The 24,252-nt window shown below is 40.0% G+C and overlaps 1 protein-coding gene across 4 annotated transcripts; it reads right to left on the reverse strand.

Moving 5' to 3' along the window:
• Positions 1-1,281: 1,281 nt before the first annotated feature.
• Positions 1,282-23,533, reverse strand: trappc3 (trafficking protein particle complex subunit 3). 4 transcript variants are annotated; one of them, XM_085962665.1, is made up of 6 exons: positions 23,297-23,533; positions 12,626-12,723; positions 10,719-10,818; positions 7,854-8,036; positions 5,811-5,968; positions 1,282-3,106 (listed from the first exon to the last, which is right to left on the reverse strand). In XM_085962665.1, exons 1-5 carry the CDS (start codon positions 23,417-23,419, stop codon positions 5,849-5,851), a joined length of 624 nt encoding a protein of 207 aa, XP_085818791.1. In that variant the 5' UTR covers positions 23,420-23,533; the 3' UTR covers positions 1,282-3,106; positions 5,811-5,848. The 4 variants fall into 4 exon arrangements, with proteins under 4 accessions (XP_085818791.1, XP_085818792.1, XP_085818789.1 ...); XM_085962666.1 differs by adding an exon at positions 16,884-16,931 and having other exon boundaries at positions 1,282-5,968; positions 23,277-23,405; XM_085962663.1 differs by having other exon boundaries at positions 1,282-5,968; positions 23,297-23,531.
• Between the last annotated feature and the right edge of the window lie 719 nt (positions 23,534-24,252).

Raw genomic sequence — 24,252 nt, forward strand, 5'->3', positions numbered from 1 at the left:
GAATCAATTATCATAGAATCTTGCAGCACAGGAGGCCGTCATTTGGCCCATCGTGCCCGTGCTAGCTCTGTGAAAGAGCTGTCCAATTTGTTCCTACGCCCCTTCTTTCCCCAGTCCTGCAATTTTTTTTCCCTTTTCAAGTATATATCCAATTCCATTGGTGTTTTAATAAAATAGTTTATACAACAGTTACAAACTATTGTATACCATGTTTTCGTATAATCCTTTGGGAGGTGCAGAATAGCATTTCATTTTGACTTATTGTTTAATAAATTTGACATTTAAAACCTAAGTAACAAGCAAATAGCAGTAACACAAGACAAAGTTAACACTGAATCTGCTTCCACCACCCTTTCAGGTAGTCCATTCCAGATCACAACTCACTGTTAAAAAAAATTCTCATCTCCCCCTGGTTCTTTTGGCAATGATCTTAAATCTGTCCTCTAGTTATCGACCCTCCTGCCAGTGGAAAGTTTCTCCCTATCTACTCTATCAAAACCCTTCATAATTTTGAACACCTCGATTAAATCTCCCCTGAATCTTCTCTGCTCGAGAGCAATACCAGCTTTTCTGGTCTCTCCACATAACTGAAGTCCCTCATCCCTGGTATCATTGTAGTAAATCTCCTAATCAGTGTAAACTTTTTATTTTACAAATCATATTTCTTGTTGAGTCAATGTCTAGAGTCATTTACTCCACATATCCAAGTACATATCACTTTGAACCAGTGATACTTCTATCACAGACAACTTTAGGGATAATTCTGAGAAAACACATGAAGAGAAATTGTCAGTAAGGTTTATCATTCAGTACAACCCTACCACCTAGTGGTAAAGGTAAAGTTTGCCTTTTAACCAAATTATCCATTTTGTAAAATTTCCCATTTGTCAGAGTGCAGCAAGGGCTCAACAGCACATAACTAAATCCTCATAGTAATATTACAGGGGAAGCCAGGAATAAAGAAAACATGTTTATGGAAATAGCCTTTAAACAGTATCTCCCTCTTTGTCCAATAATGGCTGGTTCTGAATATTGTACTGGGAAATCAAATCAGACATAGGATCGTCTGCCATTGCTAAATTGTTAGGGCTTCATCAGCTATTTCTCTTGTGCACAGCACCAAAGATCACCCGTTAGTGTGCTTTCACTCCCTATGAAACGGAGTGTGATTTTATACCAATGTAGTGTTGCTCAGGAATAATCAGAAACCTTGGTCATTGAACTGAAATGATTCTACTCTAATCTTCAGCTTGTGGAAGAATAAACACTTGTAGTCTGATACTTCATCTATAAACTACAAATTAGGTTTATTAAAAGTGAGGGTAAACAGTAGCAGAAAATCAATACAGATTTCATTTGATTACAGAATCTTTAACTTCTACCTCGTGCAAAATAACGCTTTTCAATTTTCTAATACTAAATGTGAACTAACGTCCATAACACAGAACTCACACGTGTGGTTTTGATTAAGCAGTTTCCATTCTCTAGTTCTTCAGAACCTATCAAAATAAAAAGCTGGAGCAGGCTGCCAAAATATACCTCACTGATTGACAGCTGTAGGCCCAATCAACACCTCCCACAGAGGGACATCTTCTGGACCATCTGTTGTAAGAAACATTTCTACTCCAGTTCTCAGACATCTGGACTGCCAAACCACATCCTGCAGACAAAATGCACCTGGCCCGAGATACACGACAAATGCTAAACAAGAATCAAATTTCACACATTACCAAGACCTTTATCTTTAATTATTTTCAGGATAAAACAAGCAGGCTGTGTCGAGTGGTTTCTACTTTACAATTAAAATGTCTTCACATATGAAAATGTCTCTGAATGGTTTCCTGCAATGACAAGATCCAGGCACCCATAAGGAATGCAAATTTTATCCTGAACCCAGAGAAACAAAGTCTACAGTAAAACTTAGTGCTTTTACGAATTGAAATGACAGAACTTATATCTTCTTCCACTGTTACATTATTAGGGTTTTTTTTTTTTTTTTTAAACCCTAGATATTTTGGACTTCCATGTTCCAACCTACTCTCATGGGCGATACACTCCCTACCTCCCAGAGATAATTTCCATTGGCCGATATCTAGGTAAATTTGTAGTATGGTAGGGAATGAACAGAGCACCCGCTTCAATCTATAAGTTTTATATCGTGCTTTCATATGATCCTTGTCTTTGGGAGGTGCAGAATTGTACTGCACTAGATTTTGACTTGGGTTTTAAATGCCAAATGTATTAAACAGTAAGGAACAAGTAAATAGTAGCAGTAACAAGACATAGGCCTAGAAATTTGTCTCGGGCAGTATTGACTGCAATGGAACCGAATACCAGGGGCTGCGTATAACGGACAGCCAATCCGATAGCGCCAGCACCAGAGAAACATTCCTAGGCCATAATTTTAACAGTAGTTAAGTTTAGCTAGCTCCACGACTAGTAGAAAATAGTAGTTTGTAACTGTTGTGTTAAACTATATAAAAAAAGTTAAATAGCAATTTGCTTTCCTTTCCACTTTGTCTAAAGAAGCTATCTGGCCTAACTATCACACTCTGCAGCCTCAAAACATGCTCTTTGATTTGAAAAAGGCAGGCTGAAATATACCTTCAAAAAAAATGACTAGGACCCAGTGAATTTAAATAACTCAGTTTAATTCAAAAAGAGCTATCAAAAATATTTGAACAAATCACACAAGATGTTTGTATTTGAATTGAATGACTTAGCTCCTCCCTCAGGTACCCACCCAGAAACCACCACTAATTTGGTAACAACTGTATAAAGATGAGATGGAACACCCTATGAGTGAAGAATTAGACATCATCTCAAGGGATTGAATGTGTCCCGTGTGTATCATCAGGAGACATTACTATGCTTTGACCATAGTATTACGCAATTTTAGCATAACACTTTCCGACAGTTAGTCTACTCAGTTGACTCACAGTTTAGCACAGTTTCCGTTGTTGATTGTTGTTCCTAAATAAATGGACCCATTAGGTCTACTGGCAGCCACATCTCTTTTGAAATTTCACCCTCATCTTAGAAATGTAATCATGTTCCTCTTCTCCTTCAGAAGGTGATATAAACTCCAAAGCAAATTGTACATAACCTATTGAAAAGGAGTTTGATGAGTGGAGCTTTTTTTCATTCCAGACTTTATGTTCAAGGTAAGCTATTTAAGATTTTGTTTTAAATTTCAAGGTGATAAAAATATCCTTATCCAATAATAAAGCAATTGAATTTTTATTGAAATGTATAGTTTTGATGACTTAAAAACTTAGTTCATGCCTTGTGTTTTTGTGCATTTTTAATATAATTTTGTTTTGTAAATATTTGCAAGATCTTGGAATAAAAAGGAAATCATTAATGGTCGATCAGCCACATGTCTCCTTCTTGCTCTGTGTTGCCTTTCACTTTGTGTCCCTTTAAGAAAGTTTTACTAAGAGGCAGAATTTCCAATATGAAAGAAAGTTTTCTAATAAAGTCTACATCTTAAAATAGTACAAGCCATAGTTTTACATATTTATTAGATATTAAATTACACATTTTAAATGTTACATCTCCTGTACAGTGTAATGCTGCACTTCCACTGCTTGTTTTGAATCAGGATTCCAAGCTTTGGAGCCAGTCTGGGATGGAATTTGCATCACTACATGTGCAGAATTATAATCACTAGGTTCATTTTCACCCGTCAAAAGTGAACTGGCTTAGCTTCTGATCAACTCTAGTGCAAACAGAATCTATAATAAACAAAATAGATTCCAAACTAAAAACCAGTGTTGAAAATCAGTGCTAATGGGGCATAAGACAGTGACAGCCAGACCAACTGTTCTATGAATCTGTACTGAGAGTAAATTTCAAAATATTGTTTCAATAATCTATGCAAGTGTATAAAGTTAAGAAAATTCTGCAAGCTGCAACTAAGCAGCACAAGTACCATACTTGTATCAGTTTTTGTTACCAAGTCTCATTCACATTTCCTCCACAGATCCAGAACCCCCTCAACAGCACAGCAGCAGAATATTGTGAAAGTGGTACATTTGTACACTTTTTTAAAGTAATAATTTCAAAAAGACCTTTTTTCTTCCATCAGGCAAAAACTGGATAGCCAAGTACTACTGAAAAGAATGACATGTGTAGAGTGAAAAAGACCAACCTAGATTTATTCCTTGGAATTAGAACCAAATTTCTCTCCCTCCTCTTCTTGAGAAGCTTGAATGAGTGTTTTTATTTTATTATCCAGTTTTCCATTTACCTTTCATTGTCACTATCGTCATGGCTTACCATTATCCCACGAATAAATAAATATGCACATTTTCCACATCATGAAATATCAGAATCCAACACCATCACATGTCTACAGCCAAATGAAGTGCCGGACAAGGAGATTCAGAGTTAGAAACAACAGAACGGATTAGGACATCAGTGCTATCTTCTAATGTGGACTGAAAATTGCACCTGTAAAAGTAGGTACCAGACCAGGAACAGTTAAAGCAAAAAAAAAGCTATGAATAAGTTAATTACAAAATGGACCCAACTAAGCCTCAGCAACATATTTCAGCATTTTTAGGATGTGTATGATGCAAAGTAAAAAAAAAAGCTATGAAATTCTAGTCCTGGAGATTGGTGAAATGGTAAAATTTGAACACACAAAGCACATTTAGCCTTCTGTCAAGTGCAAAATAATAGGCTTTCCAGAGACAGCATTTGCCCACAATTTCACTGGAGCCCCCCCCCAGTGTTGCAGCTCTTTCGACAAAGAGCATCTTCATGCCAGCATCACAATCCCAACAAGATGATATCATGTGTCCCGGATACCAACCTGCTAGAATCAGTTGTCAGGCAGCTACATTGTCTGTTATTGGAAGGATTTGGGGAGCCATTTCCACTGCTCTTACTCTGGAGCAGTACTGCGGATGCAATTCATAGCACAGTTTCTGCTTCAATTGAACCATCTCGGGATTGCACAATCCACAAGGTGTTGGAGGAAAAGATTTACACTGGAGTAGAGGCCATACCAAATTCAATTCCAAGTAAACCTCAGTGTAAAATCAGATTATCATGATGCGGGATGTATAGTGTCCTCAATAAGCTCAACAACCATTCTAATAAAAGAAGAAAACTGCAAATGCTGGAAATAAAAAAATGAAACTGCTGAAAAATAACAGGCTTTACCCAAAATGCACATTAACGTGTCTTTTCTCTTTAGTAGGTCTGTCAGCATCTGTAATGTATTTCCAGCATTTTCTGTTTACCATTTTAATGTAGCCTTCAAGTTTCCTATAATATACTGCAAGCTCCGTACGGCTCCACATCACTACCAATGTAAAAAAATTCCACAAATCCGTGATGTTCTTAATCGAAACAAAGGCTTATGTTAGTGATATGACTTTTCAGCCATTCTGAGCAGAGTGTCTTGACAGTAACAAAGTATTGGGGCGGGTGCGGGGGGCGGAACCTTGTTCACATTAACACTGCGTCCTTAAACAGTAACCCGGGGGTTTGTCAGGAAAACAGATGATGAACCAAGTTGGGTTTTTTTGAAGACCCCAAACAGATAGTTGTAATCCACAGAAATACAGATAATTACAAAACGGTAAAGAAAAACACAAACTTTTGAATATGACCTCAAAGAAGTGGAAGAGCCTGAGCACAGGAACTTCACTCTTGTGTTCAGTTTAAGGAGTCTCTCTAGGTTAATTCCATGGCCAATAAATTGTTTTCCGTTCCTGTTCTTTAGAAGTCAAATTTTTGCCAATAAAATAAAACAACTTCACAATGCAACAACCTATCGTATTGACAGAATATCTTACTCTTCTTACTGTCCGGTAAAATACTGCACTATGAAATGCTATTCTTCTCCTGCTGGGAGATTTTCTTCAATCCTTTTAATGAATTTCATTCTGATTTCTGTTACATTGTCACCCTTGAGTGTGTCCTGGACAAATTTCACATCGATCGCCATTTGAACCTGAAAATACAGAAACAGTTAGAGAAAATACACACGACGATAGACAAAATACTGCAGATGCTGGAAATCCGAAATAACAACAGAAAATGCTGGAAAAACTCAGCAGGCCAGGCAACATCCGTAGAGAGAAATTAGAGTCGACGTTTCGGGTCAAACCCTTTTTTAAAACTGGAAAGGAAATGAAATAGATCGAAGGCAGGGCTGCGATAGAACAAAAGAAGTAAAGAGACATTAAGAGGTATTCAAAACCAGACGAGATAGTAATAGGACAAGTGGAGACAAAAGACAGCTGAGATTAGGTGTGAAGTGTACTGGCAGAAAGAGAGACAGCCCCTCCCCTTTAAGAAGGGGAGGAAGGCCTGCAGTACCGCAGCACGCCGTGCCGCAGCGATTTTCAGTTGCAGCGCCTCGAGTAGCGCCACGCTTCCGTCTGGGGCGCTGAAACTGAATGTGCGGCGGGCAGCCGCAACTCCTTCCAGGGTGGTACTTCTGGCACCCTGGCGCGGGGCGCCAGTGAATTTCTAGGCCACAATCTTTAAAAGACTATAAAATTGCCTTTAATTTAGGATTAAACATTATAGTATACTTTTCTGACACTGAAAAATATGAGTACACTGTTCTCAAATTGGTATATGTATGTTTTATGGTTTTTCAATTTATGTCTTAGATCTATAAGCCAGATAAATTGCTTTCATGAAGGAAATTACCAAACACAGCTAATAATTAATTGCAATATCTATTTAAACCAGACAAGTAATTTGTAATAAAAAGTGAGAAATTTAAAGAGGGTTGTGATTCAAAGATATTTGATATCACAGGAACCAATCAGAAGGATTACACAATGTGAGGTATAAAGAAAGTGGACCTATACTGGGCATTCAAGAAACAGGCATGCTCTCTCCTGGGTTAACCCGATAGCCACATGCCAAATCCACTTTAAATGAAAGGATCAACAACTTGTATTCATATAGCACCTTTAACATAGAAAAACGGCCCAAGGCGCTTCACAGAGGAGTAATCAGACAAAAATGGATACCAAACCAAAGGCATTATTAGGAGGGGTGACCAAAAACTTGATCAAAGATGTGGGTTTTAAGGATGGTCTTAAAAGAGAGGGAGGTGGAGGGGATTGGGGGGAGAATTAAAGAGCATGTGGCCAAGTCGACTGTAGGCACGGCTGCCAATGGTGGGGCGAATGCAAAAAAGGCCAAAGTCAGAGCAGGTTTTAGGGCTGTAGGAGGTTACATAGATAGGGAGGTACAAGGCCATAAAGGGAGTTAAACAGAAGGATGAGAATTTTAAGGATCAAATATAATGCACGGTCAATTCTAAAAATGTTAAGCTCTCAATCTTGCCTCAGTGGAAGCCCTCTCACCTGAGTCAGAAGGGTGCGGCCAGGGACTTGAGCACATAATCTAATTAGACACTTCAGTGCTGCACTGTTGGAAGTGCCGTCTTTCGAATTAGATGTTAAACAGAGGCTCCATTTTCCCCTCAAGTGGACATAAAAAATCCCATGGCACTATTCGAAGAACATCAGGGGAGTTCACCCCGAGTCCTGGCCAATATTTATCTCAACCAACATCGCTAAAATTATTAACTGGCCACTTATCTATTAGCTGTTTTTAAGGCCTTGCTGTGTGTAAATTGCCTGCTACTCTTCCCGACATTACAACGTGACTTTAATAGTACTTCATTGGCTGTGAAATGCTTTGGGACACTAAATAAATGCAAGTTCTTTTTTCTTACTTTAACCTATATATAGACGTGGTTCGATTACCTGAATTGACATTCAAATCAGTTCAAACCCATGCCCAATGCAGATTTAGCTAGATGAGCATTAAAGTGTTAAATTGCCAATGCACAAATATATTAGAATCCTCACCATTTCCAATGCACCTCTCAGCACTCCACAGAGGAGATTAGAGTAGATCAAACTGGAGTGGTTGTCAGGCAATTCCACAAAGTCCACGAGTGGATTATTTTCCAGAATCAATGAAAATTCATCTCCCGCTGGGCTCCAGTTGGTCACACTGGGAGTTATACCCAGATACATTTTAAATGCAACCTGTTTATTTAAAAAAAATTGTTTAAAAAAATGCAAAGCAGCAGAGTCCACTTAACTATCTGACAACTTTTAAAAAAAAGTTTTTTTTACGAGAGTAATTAACAGAAAACCAGAGAGGAGAGAAACTATGATAATCTCATTGCCTTGACAGTTGCTGCCATGAAAATAAACCTGGAACCTGAACATATTTGGCACATGCTGGAATACTGGAAGCTGAAAGAGCTTTGTAGTACCCCTCCAACCATTCACCCTCCGAATCAATTTTAACATTTCTTTATCCATGTCAATGACCCAAGTAACAGATTGTTTCAGATAGATGCCTAGTTAATAAATCACAAGGCTTGAAGCATAAATCTAGCAACTTGAATAAAAGTTACATTGCAAAATAGAAATCCAACCTGAAAATCACCACTTTGATAATCCAATTACTATAGTAAGCAAAATAATCTTAACTATGATTAATGTGTTTGCTATTGGGGAAAAGCAAATTCCAGCCAACGCATGGAATTATGTGAAGTTATAATGTTGAAACAGTGCCATTGACCACTGGGCTATAATCTTCATAATAGCTCATATACAGGAAACTTTTTTTTAAAATCCGGCACAGACAGGACCGACGTGGTGCCGGTTCATCAAAAATTCCGGATAACCGAAAGCTATAGTAAAAGATACCGAGCGGAGAGCTCCATATAAAGCAACAAACCCTGTTAGCTTCAGAACAATGGCCACAAGTTGCAAGCGTTTCTGTAGCTTAGCAACAGCTGCAGCCACACCCTTGCACAGCAACAAATGGAGGAAGGCAAGTAATAAAAGTTACCTGAACCTACTCCTGAATTTTGCCGGTTAACCGAGATTTCCGGTTATTTAGGTGCCGGTAAATCGAAAGATTCCTGTACTAGCATTTAAACCATATATATATAGGCTGTCTGTAACAGCATGATTCTGGAGCAGTTTTATTTTTCCAAGCGGGAGGCGGGCGTCCCTGGCAAGGCCAGCATTTATTGCCCATCCCCAATTGCACTTAAGAAGCAGGCGGTGAACCGCCTTCTTGAACTGCTGCAGTCCATATGGATTATAGTATTTCGCAGTGGTTTGTGATACAACTGAGTGGCTTGCTAAGCCATTTCATAGGGCAGTTAAGAGTCAACCGCGTTGCTGGAGTCATATTGGGACAGCAGGTTTCCCTCCCTACAGGACATTAGTGAACTACGACAATCGGTAGTTCCATGGTCACCATTACTGATACTAGCTTTTTAATCCAGATTTATTAAATTAAGTGAATTTAAATTCCCCAACTGCCGTGGTGGGATCTGAACTCATGTCTCCGGATTATTAGTCCAGGCCTCTGGATTACTAGTTCAATAATATAACCATTATGCTACCGTGCCCAACTAATTCTATTAACTACTGCCCAACTTCAAACAGTTTTGTTCATTTCACCACCTCAGGGTCTGTCTTAACATCAAACTGTTGGAGCATTGAATCTCCTCAGTGACCTGCTGTAAGCAGCAACACAGGAAACAATTCAAAGCATATGAAAGCAAGAGGGTTTGAGAAGTATGAGCAAGAAAATACTGGGATGGCAGGAATGACACACGAGGAGAGATTGGGACGACTGGGCTTATACTCGCTGGAGTTTAGAAGAATGAGAGGGAATCTCATTGAAACTTATAAAATTCTAACAGGACTGGACAGACTAGATGCAGGATGTTCCCGATGGCGGGGGAGTCCAGAACCAGGGGTCACAATCTAAGGATAAGGGGTAAGCCATTTAGGACAGAGATGAGGAGGAATTTCTTCACCCAGAGAGTGGTGAACCTGTGGAATTCTCTACCACAGAAGGCCAATTGAGGCCAATTCATTAAATATATTCAAGAAGGAGTTAGATATATTTCTTACGGCTAAAGGGATCAAAGGATATGGGGAGAAGGCAGGGACAGGGTACTGAATTTGGATGATCAGCCATGATCTCATTGAATGGCGGAGCAGGCTCGAGGGGCCGAATGGCCTACTCCTGCTCCTATCTTCTATGTATCTATGAAGCTTTCTCAAAATGGCTTTGAGAAATACTTTAAACCATGCACCGAAATAGAAAGTCAGTCTCCAGAAAATAAACATTTCAAATGAATTTTCTGACTGAAGGATAACCAGTGCATGACTAGTCACAAACAGACCCAAAATTGGGAAAGACTGCCTTCAATCAGACCATGTGGAAAGTACTTTGGGAGAATCAGAGCAGGAGCAGTTGGTGCCATAGAAGACAATGAATTAAAGGGAATGAATGAAATGCCTTGCTCTCAATAAGGGATGTAATAAAGTCTTCTACAAAATTTTACCAGTCACAGTTAAATGGAATGCGTATTATTTTAATAGTGTTTTTGCAAAACTATTCAGCATCATAGCTTCACCTCCCAGCCACCCCCCTCCCCTTCCCTCCCAACAAAAACATCAGAATGAAGCCCTGTTACTATGCCACATTTGCTGTCACTTTTTTGATTGGAAGGCTAATAATAATTCATCACGTTGCATCTAATAATACATCCCCGACCAACTTTTAAAAATGTTTTAAAAAGTGTCACAAAATATATAGTCCGCCCAGCTTAAGTAGCACTTGTTGCTATAAGATTATATGAATTGAAAGTACATTTAATTTGCATTAATCCATGCCAAATTTTAATTTACCTTTGCAATAACATCTGCAGTTTCACGGAAATCATGACATCTTCCAACATTAGAACGAGCCAAAAAATCTTCTATCAGTCGGACACCGATGTTGTACCCCCTATGTTGAAATATAAGGTAAATCAATACTGTTCATTTAGCAGAAAATAAGTGCTTTAAAAAAAAAAATCATGTAGCTACTCTCTTCAAACTTGTTGGGTATACATCCCTTGTAAACCACTCAAATAAGGTAACCTTTGGTTTATTATAAAATACTGGTTAGATGCAGGGAAAAACTGTTTGCCGCTACTGCCAAGAGATACACTTGCTATCAGCAACAGAAATCAACAGAGAGAAATACATGCCCCAAGCATAATGTACACTTTTATCAACAGATAGTAGGGTATTCAGAATGTCAAAAAACAAAACCGTGCTGTTGGGGTCCAAATATTGAATTTTTGGTAATGTAAAACATCAACCCCCTGCCACTACCTCCAAACCCCTCACCAATTTGAACTGATCGCACCCAGAGTCAGCTGCCTTCACTTTTCATGTTAAAACAGAGTCAGAGAAAGAGCAAAATTCTACTTTTATAAAACTGTACAAGTGCCAACATGTTGTATGCACAAATTAATAAAATATAGAATTTCTTCTACCGCTTCAAATGAATTTTAAAAGTCATATGAAGACCAGTGTCCAGGTGAGTTAAAACCACTTAGGAACAATGCAAGGGGAGGGGAGGGATCAGGGATCATGCTTTTCAATGTGGTGACAATTTTTCTTGATTGGTGAAACTGCCTGCTGCTTCCTACATTACAACAGTGACTACACTTCAAAAAGTACTTCATTGGCTGTAAAGTGCTTTGGGACGTCCCATGGTCGTGAAAGGCACTACATAAATGCACATTTTTTTTATAACAAAATAGACCTTTATTCACCAATATTGTTTTATACAGCAGAACCTCCTTAGCCACACTCCCAACTAGCTACCAGAATTTTCATAGGATAAAACTTTGAGAGATCACCCCATTGCAGTCTCCCAATACTAATTTAGTTCTGACAAAGTAATCTCTCAGCCCAAGAAAGGTTAAAATCAGTTTACGTCATTTGTATTGTACTGGTTTCCACTCATAGGCACTCGTGATTTCCTGCCAATTTCTATTATCCATTGAGAGAGGGTGGCGTTCCACTGTACCTCCAAACGCATCCCAGATGCAATTCTAAGGTATCAGATTCAAAAAGCTATATTGATAAAATTCACCGGTGTATGCTGTCTTATGTTTACATGATTTAGAATGTCCTTTCTGTACCAAATTACATCAACACTGAGTAAACAGACATTAGTTTAGTCTGAAGCTATCAACAGACTGGAGTGCTACAAAAAGGACATCCGACACTTACTTCTGGGATATGAGATACAATATTTATCCAAGTGGAGCTGACTGCATATCATAAGAGCAGAGAAATTATGCCAGGTTAGGTCGGAGTTGCAGATATAATCTTAAAGACACTGCTGGCCATGGTGCATACTACTTAGTGAAAATCTAACCGCTGAAATATCTTGTGACATTATGGAATGTTTGGAACATTATTCCTCATAATTTATTATTAATCATTAAGAAATTCAATGCTTAATTTTTACTGTTCTCGTTAAGGCTGCAAGTATGGTCCACAGAGCACGAATTCTGAAAAGTAATAAAGTCAAATACTGCTTTCATGCGCAGCAAGATTTTCTACTGGATTGCAAATTCCATGTTAATCTAATTGTAACAATCTCGTACTTGCTTGTATTATCACCAACGATGAAGAAAGTTTAATGTAGAAGATAAAGCATTTACATCAGAAATGGAAAGATTACAGTAAACCTGATAAGTACAAAAGGAACTGTTGGCCCAGGTATAGTGACTAAAGTTTTCAAATGTACTTACATTTTATCCAACTGCTTATTGACATCTTCATCATTTTCATAATCTTTACACAGTTGCGTAACCAGAGCTCCATAGGTCAGAGTGAATAGCTCGGAGTTCTGTTGAGGAAGTGAGAGAAGTTTAGCAAAACATTCAGAAACTCCAAGGACTGTATCAACAACCTCTACAAATCTTACCCCAAAAAATTCTAAATTGGTTTGTTAACAAATGTGACTGTCAGGCAATTGTCTAACACGTAACAATATTGACTGCATTTTTTCCTCAAGAGGTGCAGATTATTCCTTGACCAACTGAACCAATTACTGCATCATACCGTCAACTACAAGAAGTACACAGGGCACGGATGTCTATCATGTCACCTCTAGCCAACAAAATAAATGGACAGGAAGTGGGGAGAAAATTGCCCTCACTAAATAAAAAATACACGCACAAACACGTAATTTTAATTTCTAGTTTTCTTTTTGGATTACTCTACTGATCGAAGATATCAACTGATGCCTTCAATTAGATCATTGCCTTGTAACCATTAGTTAATGCACTGCAATCTTATTCAATGCAATAGGTCAGGTCAAACCAGTTAGTTTATTAAATTGACATGTATATTCAACAGTCAGTTATACTATTACTTACTAAATGAGCATCACCACTGAGCCTCGTTAACAACTTGCATACATCAGAACATTGTCACATAGCTACATACACCCCTGTCTATAATACAAGTTGTTGCTGCTGCCGCCTGTGTGTTCAAGTGTATTGCCAAGTAATTAAGTAGAAAAAACACACTTACAATGTTCATGTTCTGCTGTTAGCATATCTAAACTGTGCCTGTAGTTTTTCATCTTTTGATTAATTCATCGTATTTTTTCATTAGTCACTGCCCAGGAACCTCCTATTTCCATGTCATCTGCTTAGTCACAACATCTCTAAATTCAACAGTCCTCTTCTATATGTGAGATACACACACACACACACACCAACTTAAAACCCCACACAACTTTAGACTATTATTATACGTGCAATATTGGCCAAATGTTTCAAACGTCAGTTTTTGTAGTAAGCTGCACTTCCCCCGCCCCCCTCCCCAAATGTGTTTTCCGGCTCTGCAACCTTTGTTAACAATTTGCATTTATATAACACGTTTAACACACAAGGCATCACAATGCACTTTACAGACAAATAAGAGGAACATGAAAGACAGGGACAAAAAAATAAAATCACAAATTGGATGCGCTGGGAGGCAGAGAGAGCCAGTGTAGGTCAGCAAGGGCAGGGGCGATGAGCAAGTGAGACAGGATGCAGGCAGCTGCAAGTTTGAGTTTATGGAGAGTGGATGATGGAAGGTCAGCAAGGAGATCATTGGAGTAATCAAGTTTAATGGGGACAAAAGAACGGGTAAGGGTTTCAGCAGCGGACAGTCCGAGGTAGGGGCAAAGGTGGGCAATGTTGTGGAAGTACACAATCTTGGTGATGGATAGGCTGTGGGCCTCAGCTCAGAGTCAAAGGGGGGGGGGGGGGGAAAGAGGAGAAGATGCCCAGCAATTAGAATACCTGATTGTGTTGGTTCAACTCAAGTCATTATTGCCAATAATTGGCCAAAGCTCTATGCATTTTTAATGAATTTCTGCAAAGGTTAAAATGTTTAGGTCAAGCAATTTGATCCAATTGTTGGTTACTACCACAGCATTGCCAATGCAGGTTAGTGCAAGAGATTGGAGCAGCTTCGGAAATGTAATTGGCTTTCGAGACCTAAAGCATAAAATATTCATTTTATTTACATATCATCTTAAACCAACAAAAAAAATTTCAAAAGCAGTATTTTAGTTTCATGGTTGCTGAAGGTCCAGTACAAACTACTCCAAGTTTTACACGATCAGAGATGCTCCTATTTCTTGGAAACAGGAGTATAAACATTACGAACAACCTTGTTAGATATTTATGAAGCATACACATAGGAGGGGCAGATGTTTTTGATCAGGAAAACATTCATAAAAAGGAACTGAAGACGTTAATTAATACACTTATACAGAAGTGATTTTAACAAACTAGACTGGAGACAGATTGACCCAATTTTTTTTTTTAAATTTTTTTTTTTTTTTTTTAATAAATGAGTTACCCATTGTTACTTTGAAGTGTGATGCTCAAGTAGCTTTTCAGCAAAATAAGGATGTGTTAATATTTTATTCCTAATTGCTACATTGCTCTGGTGTATCTGAGAATACACGTTACCACTTGAACTTCATTTTATATATACTTTATTATGGGAATGAGTGTGGATGTCGGGTCAGAAGATCATGGTGTTATCAACAAAGTGTGACAGGGAAAGTGTTACAGGAAGCAAAGATTAATACACACACACATTAAAAAGAGTGCAAAATAATTGCAAGAGGGTCAGAGGGGAATTCATATCCCTGCATTAATCAATAAAATGACCAAGCTGGCAAATTTGAGTTAGTTAGTTACTTTTTTCCCCCTCTTGTCTAAATAGTCATTGGTGAAAAATATTCCCATAGTTGGAAATCTGAGTAACTTTATAGGTTCATTTTTAACCCCATTTACTTCTTATCTAATAAACACTGATGAGCACCAAAATTAAAAGACAAATCAAATGATTAGCACAGGTCAGTAGCAGGAGTGCCACAAGATCAATGTGATCACCATTTTAATCCAGGCTTTGTTCATAAATATCTCCTTGCTGAGTATTTTGATTAATCTGATTTACTATGGTTGCTAAACAATGAGATCATAGAATGTGTTACTGTTATAAATGCTTCATTGTTGCTGCATTAGTTGATAAACTCAAGTCATTGTGTTTTAAATGATCATCACAAACTGCTGAGCATATGGATGTAGCAGCATTGAGGCTAGTACTTCATTGTTTTCTGCCCCATCTCTCCGAAGGTACAGTTTCCCAGTGCTGGTCACCCTCCAGTACTTCACCCAAATGGCCGTTATTTATAAGCGAGTTTTCCCAATAAGTATTGGCAGGCTATTGAACCATGGGGCATCACAGGGATCCTAATCCAATCCTCACCGAACCTTCACCCACACTGAGCTTCCAGCAGGAGCTGAACAGCAATCAAGAGTGGGAAAACTGCCCAATATTTTCCTCTCTAACCCGAGGGAGCTCAAGCCAATCGTAGTGCCCAACTGCTAATATTAACTAACTCAGCCCAAACCAGGAATCAAGCACAGGGCCTTCCTGGTTCAACTAGCTCAGCTATTCACTAGCTAAACTCAGTGAGCTTTTGTGCAACCCTAGAGCCAGGTTTGCATTCCCTCGAATCTTCTCCCCGCTCCGCTCACATACAAAAGGAAAGGCGAGAAGAGATTCAAGCCCATCAATTCCCTCCCTACCCATTAGATTTTGCAACCTGGTAAAGCATCCTCCCCAACTACTGGTAATTCTAACATCTATGGGAGGCAATAGAACAGAAAACAAAAACATTTGGTCAATTTTCAAAAAACTGGCAAATTTCTCCCCAAAACAATCAAGCAAGCTCCAGAAATGTATTGTTAGTCATGCTACATCATTAGACATAAACTAATGCACATTCCTCTTAAACCCCACCCACATGTTCCAATGGCTTTAGGATTATAGGACTGCACAGAATAGGAAAAATAATCTCCAATTATCAGGCCTCTTTTGAAGTTGCAAACTCATACAGTTCCACAGTTGCTGGCTGTCCTCCTGTACCTCTTCTAAGTGGCTATTCTTCATGGGTGTAAATATTGGCAGGCTAGTTAACTGTTTGGGGGGGGGGGGGGGGGGGGCGCGGGCGGAGAAAGAGGGAGGAGAAGGTGCTCACAGCCAAGCCTGATCCTATCTTTTCCCAAGGTGTCTAGAAATAAATCCATTCCAGCAGGACGGTGATCAGGAACGAGCACTCCAATGATTTTTTTCTTCTCCTTAGACCAGAAATGTACTTTCCTTAATGCCACAGGTAGGTTCCACATACTAGAGGTTTAGAGCAACAATTTCAATTAAAGTTAACCAAACGCATTTCCTTATTTCGTACAGCAGCACTTCAAATAACAGTTACAATCTCCTAAAATAGTCTCAGATAGTTTAGCAAATAATGGAAACAGAATCAGGTTTTGAATTCAGATTACAAATTTCACTTACATTTTATAATCTAAAGGGGGGGGGGGGGGGGGTCTAAATTTCACAGGAATAGCCATGAAGCAAATTAGAAAGCAAAATGAAAACATGCATTGTGGCAAACCCATTTTCAAAGAGATTAGTATTCCTAACACCTACCATGAGATGCAGAGATGCAGAAGGTGAAATGAAGGGCAAATACCAGTACTACAGAATGAGTGCGTTAGGTAGAGGAGACAGGAAAAAGACAGAATCGAGATTTAGTGACATCACACATAAAGCAAAAACTTGTACACAATGAAGTACACATCAAAAGGATGTGTTACCTAGACAAAATATAACAGAACACAACCCAAGATCCTGCAGTCCTGCACATACAGCAAACTATCACCAATTTTAATCCCAAAACACTGGAAATTCAGTACTGAATGCACTATTAATTAAGGATCTTTAGAGAAGTTGATCAATTTTACCTGGATGAAAATTTCTGCAAAACATATTCTTGATTTAATTTTTAAAATCTTGCTTGAATAGACAAAGCTGGTAGAAAATAGCATGAACTTTAAAATGCTGATACAAACATTATGCCAACATACTTTAACCTGTGCTGGTACTTTTTTCCCCCAATCTGCATCGTATCCGCAACAAGAGAAAACTGAGAGGCATTTATGGCTTTTGGTAGCGATAATTTAGTTGCTGCGTGCATAGGGCGACGGATATTGGAAAAACACAATAAGCAGTAGTAACTCATACAGGACTTGAATATTTTGCTTTGATTCATTTCTGCCACAGATTATTCTGTGCTGAAAAGGACTCAAAATTGAAAGCAATGCTGAAAACTCAAGATGTCAAACTCCGAAACCATTACAAAAATGGGTGTATACGTTGGCATTATGCAAGAAATAAATAGGACAATTGTCCAAGTTATCAAATGGCACCCATAACCATCCTATTAGTACACTATGATCCGAAGTGGAGATTCCAAATAAGCAATTCATTGTTTGAAGAAAGACGAAGCTGGAAGATTCTCTCAACAAAAAAAAAAGGGATTTACAGGAAACTTTCGTTTAACCGGAGGTTAAATGTCCGGAAAGCTCTATCTACCGGAAAAATTCAGGAGCCGTTTCCTATAAGTTTTTTTACTTCTCGTTACTTTTTTTTTCCAGTCAGGCTCTGCAATGTCTAGCTGAAGCTGTTGCTTAGCTACAGAGACGCTTTTAAGCTGCAGCCGACTGTTTTCAAGCTGTTGCTAAGCAACAGGGTTTGTTGATTCACATGGAGCTCAAAAGCTCCGTTATGTTTTAACATTAGCGTTGGTTTCTACGGCAGTTTTGATGGTACGGCACCAGCTCGGTCCAGTCAGTGCCGGATACCAGAAAGTTTCCTGTACTTGTATTGATCATGCAAACTACCATAAAAACTACCACTGGCATTGTTTCCTGCCCACACAGTCATAGATCGGTAAGTGACATGGAATCACAGATATGTGAAGAAAATGTATCAAAAATGTTGATAGTAATTTGATTGAGTCTATGGCTGTCGGGTCACATAGTCAGGCTGCATGTGACAACCTGATCCGGATAAACCAAAGTTTCCTGTAGGTTAACTCCGGAATGCTCGAGCCACCGGCAAAAATCAGGAGTCGGTTCAGTAAGTTTTTTTTCTTTTCGTTGCTTTTTTTCAGCAGTCAGGCTCTGCAAGGTCTAGCAAAAGCTGTTGCTTAGCTACAGAGACGCTTACAAGCTACGGCCGACTGTTTAGAAGCTGACAGGGTTTGTTGCTAGATACGGAGCTCAAAAGCTTCTGTATGTTTTAACATTAGCGCTGGTTTGTCCGGCAGTTTTGATGGGACGGCAACGGCTCGGTCCCGTCGGTGCCGGATATCACAACGTTTCCTGTAGTTCTTTTTAAAAAATCCTTAGTTTTCACCACGTATTCAGTCAGAAATATGAATTTAGCAGTGAAGTCACCATATTACCATTTCACTTTTCTGTATGCCACACGCAATAGCCAGCCAGGTAGGGCTGACAAACGGCTTACCGACACCCAGGCCTCTTCCAATTCTCTTAATCTTCCTGGAGAGACAGGCCTAAAATAACTTCTCACCAATTGACCCTCTATGCATGTTAGAAGCCTGTTGGCCTCTACACAATGCAACCAGGCTTGGGAATGTGCTGTGAACGTGCTGCATGGGTAACTGTTCCACAGAATCAATATAATTAGCAATTCTGATGCTAACCAATCCAGTCTTCATTACACATTTCTTAAAATTGCAATTTTTGCTACATTATTACTAATTTACTGCTTAAAAATATTACAGGCACAGTCCATAATGTTCATGATTAAAATGAACTTTTTTTAAGGAAGCATTAGTCTATTAACATGTTTTGTAATACAAAGTTACAGTCTGATTAATTCACTACTGAATGAAACTATAGACAATCGAATCTCCAGTTAGTCTCAATGGTAAATTTGGATAAAATTCACTCCACACTGTTGAATGCTTAAAACTAGTACAGGTACAGTATCCCTTATCCGAAAGCCTTGGGACCAGCTGAGTTTCGGTTTTCGGAATTTTTTGGATTTCAGAAGGTATTATTATAAGACTGGGAAATTTGTATTTAATATAAATTGTAAAAGTTCAGGCTACCTCTTGCGACTGTTCCGTGTCTCATTCCCCTTCCTGCTTCTCTGGCAAGCCGGATATCGGCTGACTCCTACTAAGCTGGCCCGCAAATCAGGTCGGGGGGTCGGGTCGGGGGGAGAAAAGAATATCGGACGGGCCGCGGTTCTGGGGGGGGGGGGGGGGGGGGGGGGGGGAGAAAAGAATATCGGATGGGCCGCTGCAGCTATCGGACGGGCCGCTGTATTGTTGGGTTCACTCTCCCGGTACCTCCTTCACACTGCCCGGCTCGGCCTGCAATCTCCTACCCAGGAGGGAACTCTGTGACCCTCTGCCCTGCTCAGCATAAGTCGTGCGCCACTCTGGTCATGTCGTGCGCACGACTTACGCTGAACAAAAAAACTTTCGGTTTTTTAGAGGTTTTCGGAAGTTCGGATAAAGGACAGTCTACCTGTACATAAAATTTCTCAGTTTAAGCACTTTTATCTAAAAGTATAGCCATCAGGCTTTTATTATGTACAAAGTGTACTGGTTTCTTCTCATACTACTGACATCACTGTTCACATTAATGACAGATACAGTTGCATTGGAATGTTTTCCATAATGTAAATAAGGGATATTGAATTTGGATAACCTTAATTACTGCAGCAAGTTGTCACCCAACACCTCCTCTGTACATTACATTCCAAATTGGACAGAAAAACCCTCAAAGTTACCCTTGTGAAAAAGATATAATATTGTATTAAGGTAGAATTTTGTACATTATAAAATTCAAAAGCTGTCTGTTGCCTTATTACATTTTGTTAAACATCCAAATTAAACCCTTACAAATTGATGGACAAATTGTCTTTGGTTTCCAATGCTTTGTGTATTTTCTATCTTAACTCTAAGTCCCAAATATTGCAGTGAGGATGCTGATCATCAGCCACTATATTTACAAACACAATTCAAATTAGAGACACACTAGATTTGAGAAGCTTAAAATGCAACACTGTCTTTACAAATAAACATCTAAAATGAGAAGAATTTATGGAACATAAAGTGTTTAAGGGAAAATGGAGATGCTGGCTAAGTATGACTGGAGCAACACAAGAAATAGGAGGAGTAGGCCATTCAGCCCTTCGAGCCTGCTCCGCCATTCAATGAGATCATGGCTGATCTTCTGCCTCAACTCCATTCACCGGCCCTAATCGCCATATCCCTTGATGCCTTTACTAGTCAGAAATCTGTCGACTTCAGATATGAATATACCCAATGACTGAGCCTCCACAGCCCTCTGGGGTAGAGAATTCCAAAGATTCACCACCCTCTATGTGAAGAAATTTCTTCTCATCTCAGTCCTGAATGGCCTACCCTTTATCCTGAGGCTGTGGCCCCTGGTTCTAGACTCCCCAGCCAAGGGAAACACTCTCCCAGCATCCGCCCTATCAAGCCCTGCAATAATTTTGTATGCTTCAATGAGATCCCCTCTCATTCTTCTGAATTCAAGAGAATACAGGCCTAGTTTACTCAATCTCTTCTCATACGACAGTCCCGCCATCCCAGGAATCAATCTTGTGAATTTTTGCACTCCCTCTATGGCAAGTATATCCTTCCTTAGATAAGGTTCCAAAATTGTACACAGTACTCCAGGTGTGGTCTCACCAAGGCCCTATATAATTGGAGTAAGACTTCTTCACTCCTGTACTCAAATCCTCTTGTAATGAAGGCCAGCATACCATTTGCCTTCCTAATGGCTTGCTGCACTTGCACATTCACTTCCAGTGACTCATGTACAAGGACACCCAGGTCCCTTTGCGCATCTGCATTCCCCAATCTTTCACAAGACTGGACTGGGAAAATACTTTGGTGGAAAACTCAAACATAAATTGGATCACATTAGAGTTTACATCAGTAAGTTACCACAACACAGCTCATTACTATACTTTCTCCAGTTATAATTGTGGTAAACCACGTTCACTATCGTATCACTGTTAGTAGTTAGCACTGTTCACCACTGTTCGTTATAACTGTATCACTGACCACTATTGTATCACGGTACGAGGTCGCCTCTTGCCACACTGCTATACCTGGGATGACCACTGCCGACTCCGCCTTGGCTCCACCCACCAGGCCAGGTATAAAGGTGAGCGACTGGCTGGTATTCCTCCTGCTTGGATCGGATCACCCACGAGAGTGGGCTCTGTTATTTAGTCAATAAAAACCTTTAGTCACCTTCGTAACTCTTCGCCTTTTATTGGAGGAATTGATAGGTATATCAATAATGCATTGGAATTTATATTCAAATAAAGATGCATTTTATATTTGAATTGCTTTAATTTCAATGGAAAGTTTGTAAACAAACTTGATTACTATATTACACTCTGGATACCATTGTTAGATATTGATATCCAAACGAGACTTTTCTAATAACAACAGAAAAAGCTGGAAAAACTCAGCAGGCCAGGCAGCATCCGTGGAGAGAGAAAGAGAGTTAACGTTTCAGGTCGATGACCCTTCGTCAGAACTGGAAACAAGCAGGAAATGGAAAGCAAGTTTAGGGGCTGGGAAAAGGGGGAGGGGATGAAAGAACAAAAGGGAAGGTCAGTGATAGGATAGAAAGCAGGAGAGATTAAGAGACATTCAAGGCAAGAGGAGGTGGTAATGGGACAGGTTAAGGAACAAAGGATGGCTCTAGATGAAGTGTGAATTGCGCTGGCAGAATGAAGGACAGCTGCCATGTGGGAGAGAAGAAAAAAAGGCCAAACAAAAAGTGTGGATAAAAAAAGAAATAGTCTAAATCATAGTTCTAATAGTCTAAATCATCATAGCTTGCTATTTGCAGACTGATTCCTGGGATGGCAGGGCTGTCGTATGAGGAGAGATTGGGTCGACTAGGCCTGTATTCATTAGTTTAGAAGAATGAGGGGACCTCATTGAAACGTCTAAAATTCTGACAGGACTGGATAGACTGGATGCAGGGAGGATGTTTCCCCTGGCTGAGGGGTCTAGAACGAGGTGTCACAATCTCAGGATACGGGGTAGGACATTTAGGACTGAGATGAGGAGAAATTTCTTCACTAGGCTGGTGAACCTGTGGAATTCTCTACTCCAGAAGGCTGTGGAGGCCAAGTCACTGAATATATTTAAGAAGGAGATAGATTTCTAGACGCAAAAGGCATCAAGGGGTACGGTACTGAGATAGAACATCCGCCATGATCATATTGAATGGTGGAGCAGGCTCAAAGGGCCGAATGGCCTACTCCTGCTCCTATTTTTCTATGTTTCTATATCCAGGCGATAGCCCCAAGTAACAACAAAACATGTGTTCACAAGGCAGGTCAGGTTGTTAAAATATAGCCAATGAAATGTTCCTAGACCAGTTTTCAGAGTATTATCCCAAGTTTACATATATCAGTACGGGCCCTGGATTATTAGCACTAGAAGATGATCATGCTCACTCCAACCTGCACTGCTCACAAGTTGTCTTTTAAACTTGTAAATAAATGCAAACTGTTGGTGTAAAATTGCAATCATACAGCGCAGCACCAGCACAATATCTTATATTTAACTACTTCAAATTGTACAGTGCTTAAAGTTAAACGGAACAAAAATTAAGCACTGAATTCAGAAGAATGCAGATTTGTCAATTGGGGGAGTTAATCAGGATCAGAGACTGCAAACTCAGTGCACTGTGTATACTTTTCGGAGTGCATGAAAACGGGGTAAACATTTAAGAGAATGGGCATGTCTCGCTACATAAGAGTCTGCAAGTGCCAGGGTGAGGGTCGTGCCCCAGCCATTGGGAAACCCACTGAGTTCAGGTCAGCAGCTCGCACATAAACTGGGCCTGGGCCTAGGCACCGACCCAGCGCTGACACATTAAACACTGCAACTATCCGTTTCCCTTCCCGCCTCGGTAACCGCAGAATTGCGAAGCCGTGAATTACCATTTTCTTGCTCTCGGTACCTCGGTTCGCCTGGCGAGACATTTTCCAGCGCTTCCAGCCGCCTCTTCGCTTCTTAGTCGGGGAAGAAAGAAATCCTGATCAGCAAGAACCGAAGAAACGTGGAGCACGCATGCGCGCAGCATCCCGGCGCCTGCTGGGAATCGTAGTCCCTTTCCGCGAAGCCGCCAGCCCGCTCGCTGAGAACGGACGGCAGCGCGGGACTACAGCGCCCACAATCCACGGCGGCACCATTGTGACAACAATGCACTGTGGGACTACAACAGCCAGAATTCCCAGCACAGGCCGAACCTTGGAGCGTGGACTCCTGGGTTGCTGCCTGCGGATTGGATGACAGAGGGACGTCTCCTAAAAAATTAAAAAGGCTACAGAGAAACAAAAATAGGAAATGATGGAAACTCTCAGCCGGTTAGAAACACAGGAGATTGCTAGACAATGGAGAGAAGCATTAAATAGATTAAAGACACAAGAGAAACAAAGTATGTGTGAATAGTTGAAGGAGGTATCTCCAGGAAAGACATGAATCATAGAATGATACAAAAGAGGAGGAGGCTATTCGACCCATTGTGCATGTGCTGGCTCTTTGAAAGAGCTATCCAATTAGTCCCACTCCCCTGCTCTTTCTGCATAGCCTTGTAAATCTTCCCCCCTGCAAGTATTTATTCAATTGCATCTGTGTCAGCTGTGGCTCAGTTGGTAGCACTCTCACCTCTTGAGTCAGAAGTTTGTGGGTTCAAGTCCCACTCCAGAGACTTGAGCTGAAAATCTAGACCGATACACCAGTGCCGCACTGAGGATGTGCTGAACTGTCAGAGGTGCCGTCTTTCGGATGAGATGTTAAAACCGAGGCCCTGTCTGCTCTCTGCAGGTGGATGTAAAATATCCTGTGGTACTATTTTGAAAACGAGCAGGGGAGTTATCTCCGGTACCAATATTTATCCCTCAGTTGACATCACTA

This window comes from Somniosus microcephalus, chromosome 20, assembly GCF_052327205.1.
Source record: "Somniosus microcephalus isolate GS21.2 chromosome 20, FLI_Smic_1.0, whole genome shotgun sequence".
NCBI lineage: Eukaryota > Metazoa > Chordata > Chondrichthyes > Squaliformes > Somniosidae > Somniosus > Somniosus microcephalus.

What these genes read in the sequence shown, in the direction of transcription:
- trappc3 (XM_085962665.1), bottom strand. Translation starts at nt 23,419, where the DNA reads ATGCTGCGCGCATGCGTGCTCCACGTTTCTTCGGTTCTTGCTGATCAG. An exon ending in GTCTCGCCAGGCGAACCGAG is followed by an intron (nt 12,724 to 23,296) that starts GTACCGAGAGCA and finishes CTTCCTCAACAG; the next exon opens with AACTCCGAGCTATTCACTCT. An exon ending in AATAAGCAGTTGGATAAAAT is followed by an intron (nt 10,819 to 12,625) that starts GTAAGTACATTT and finishes ATTTCAACATAG; the next exon opens with GGGGTACAACATCGGTGTCC.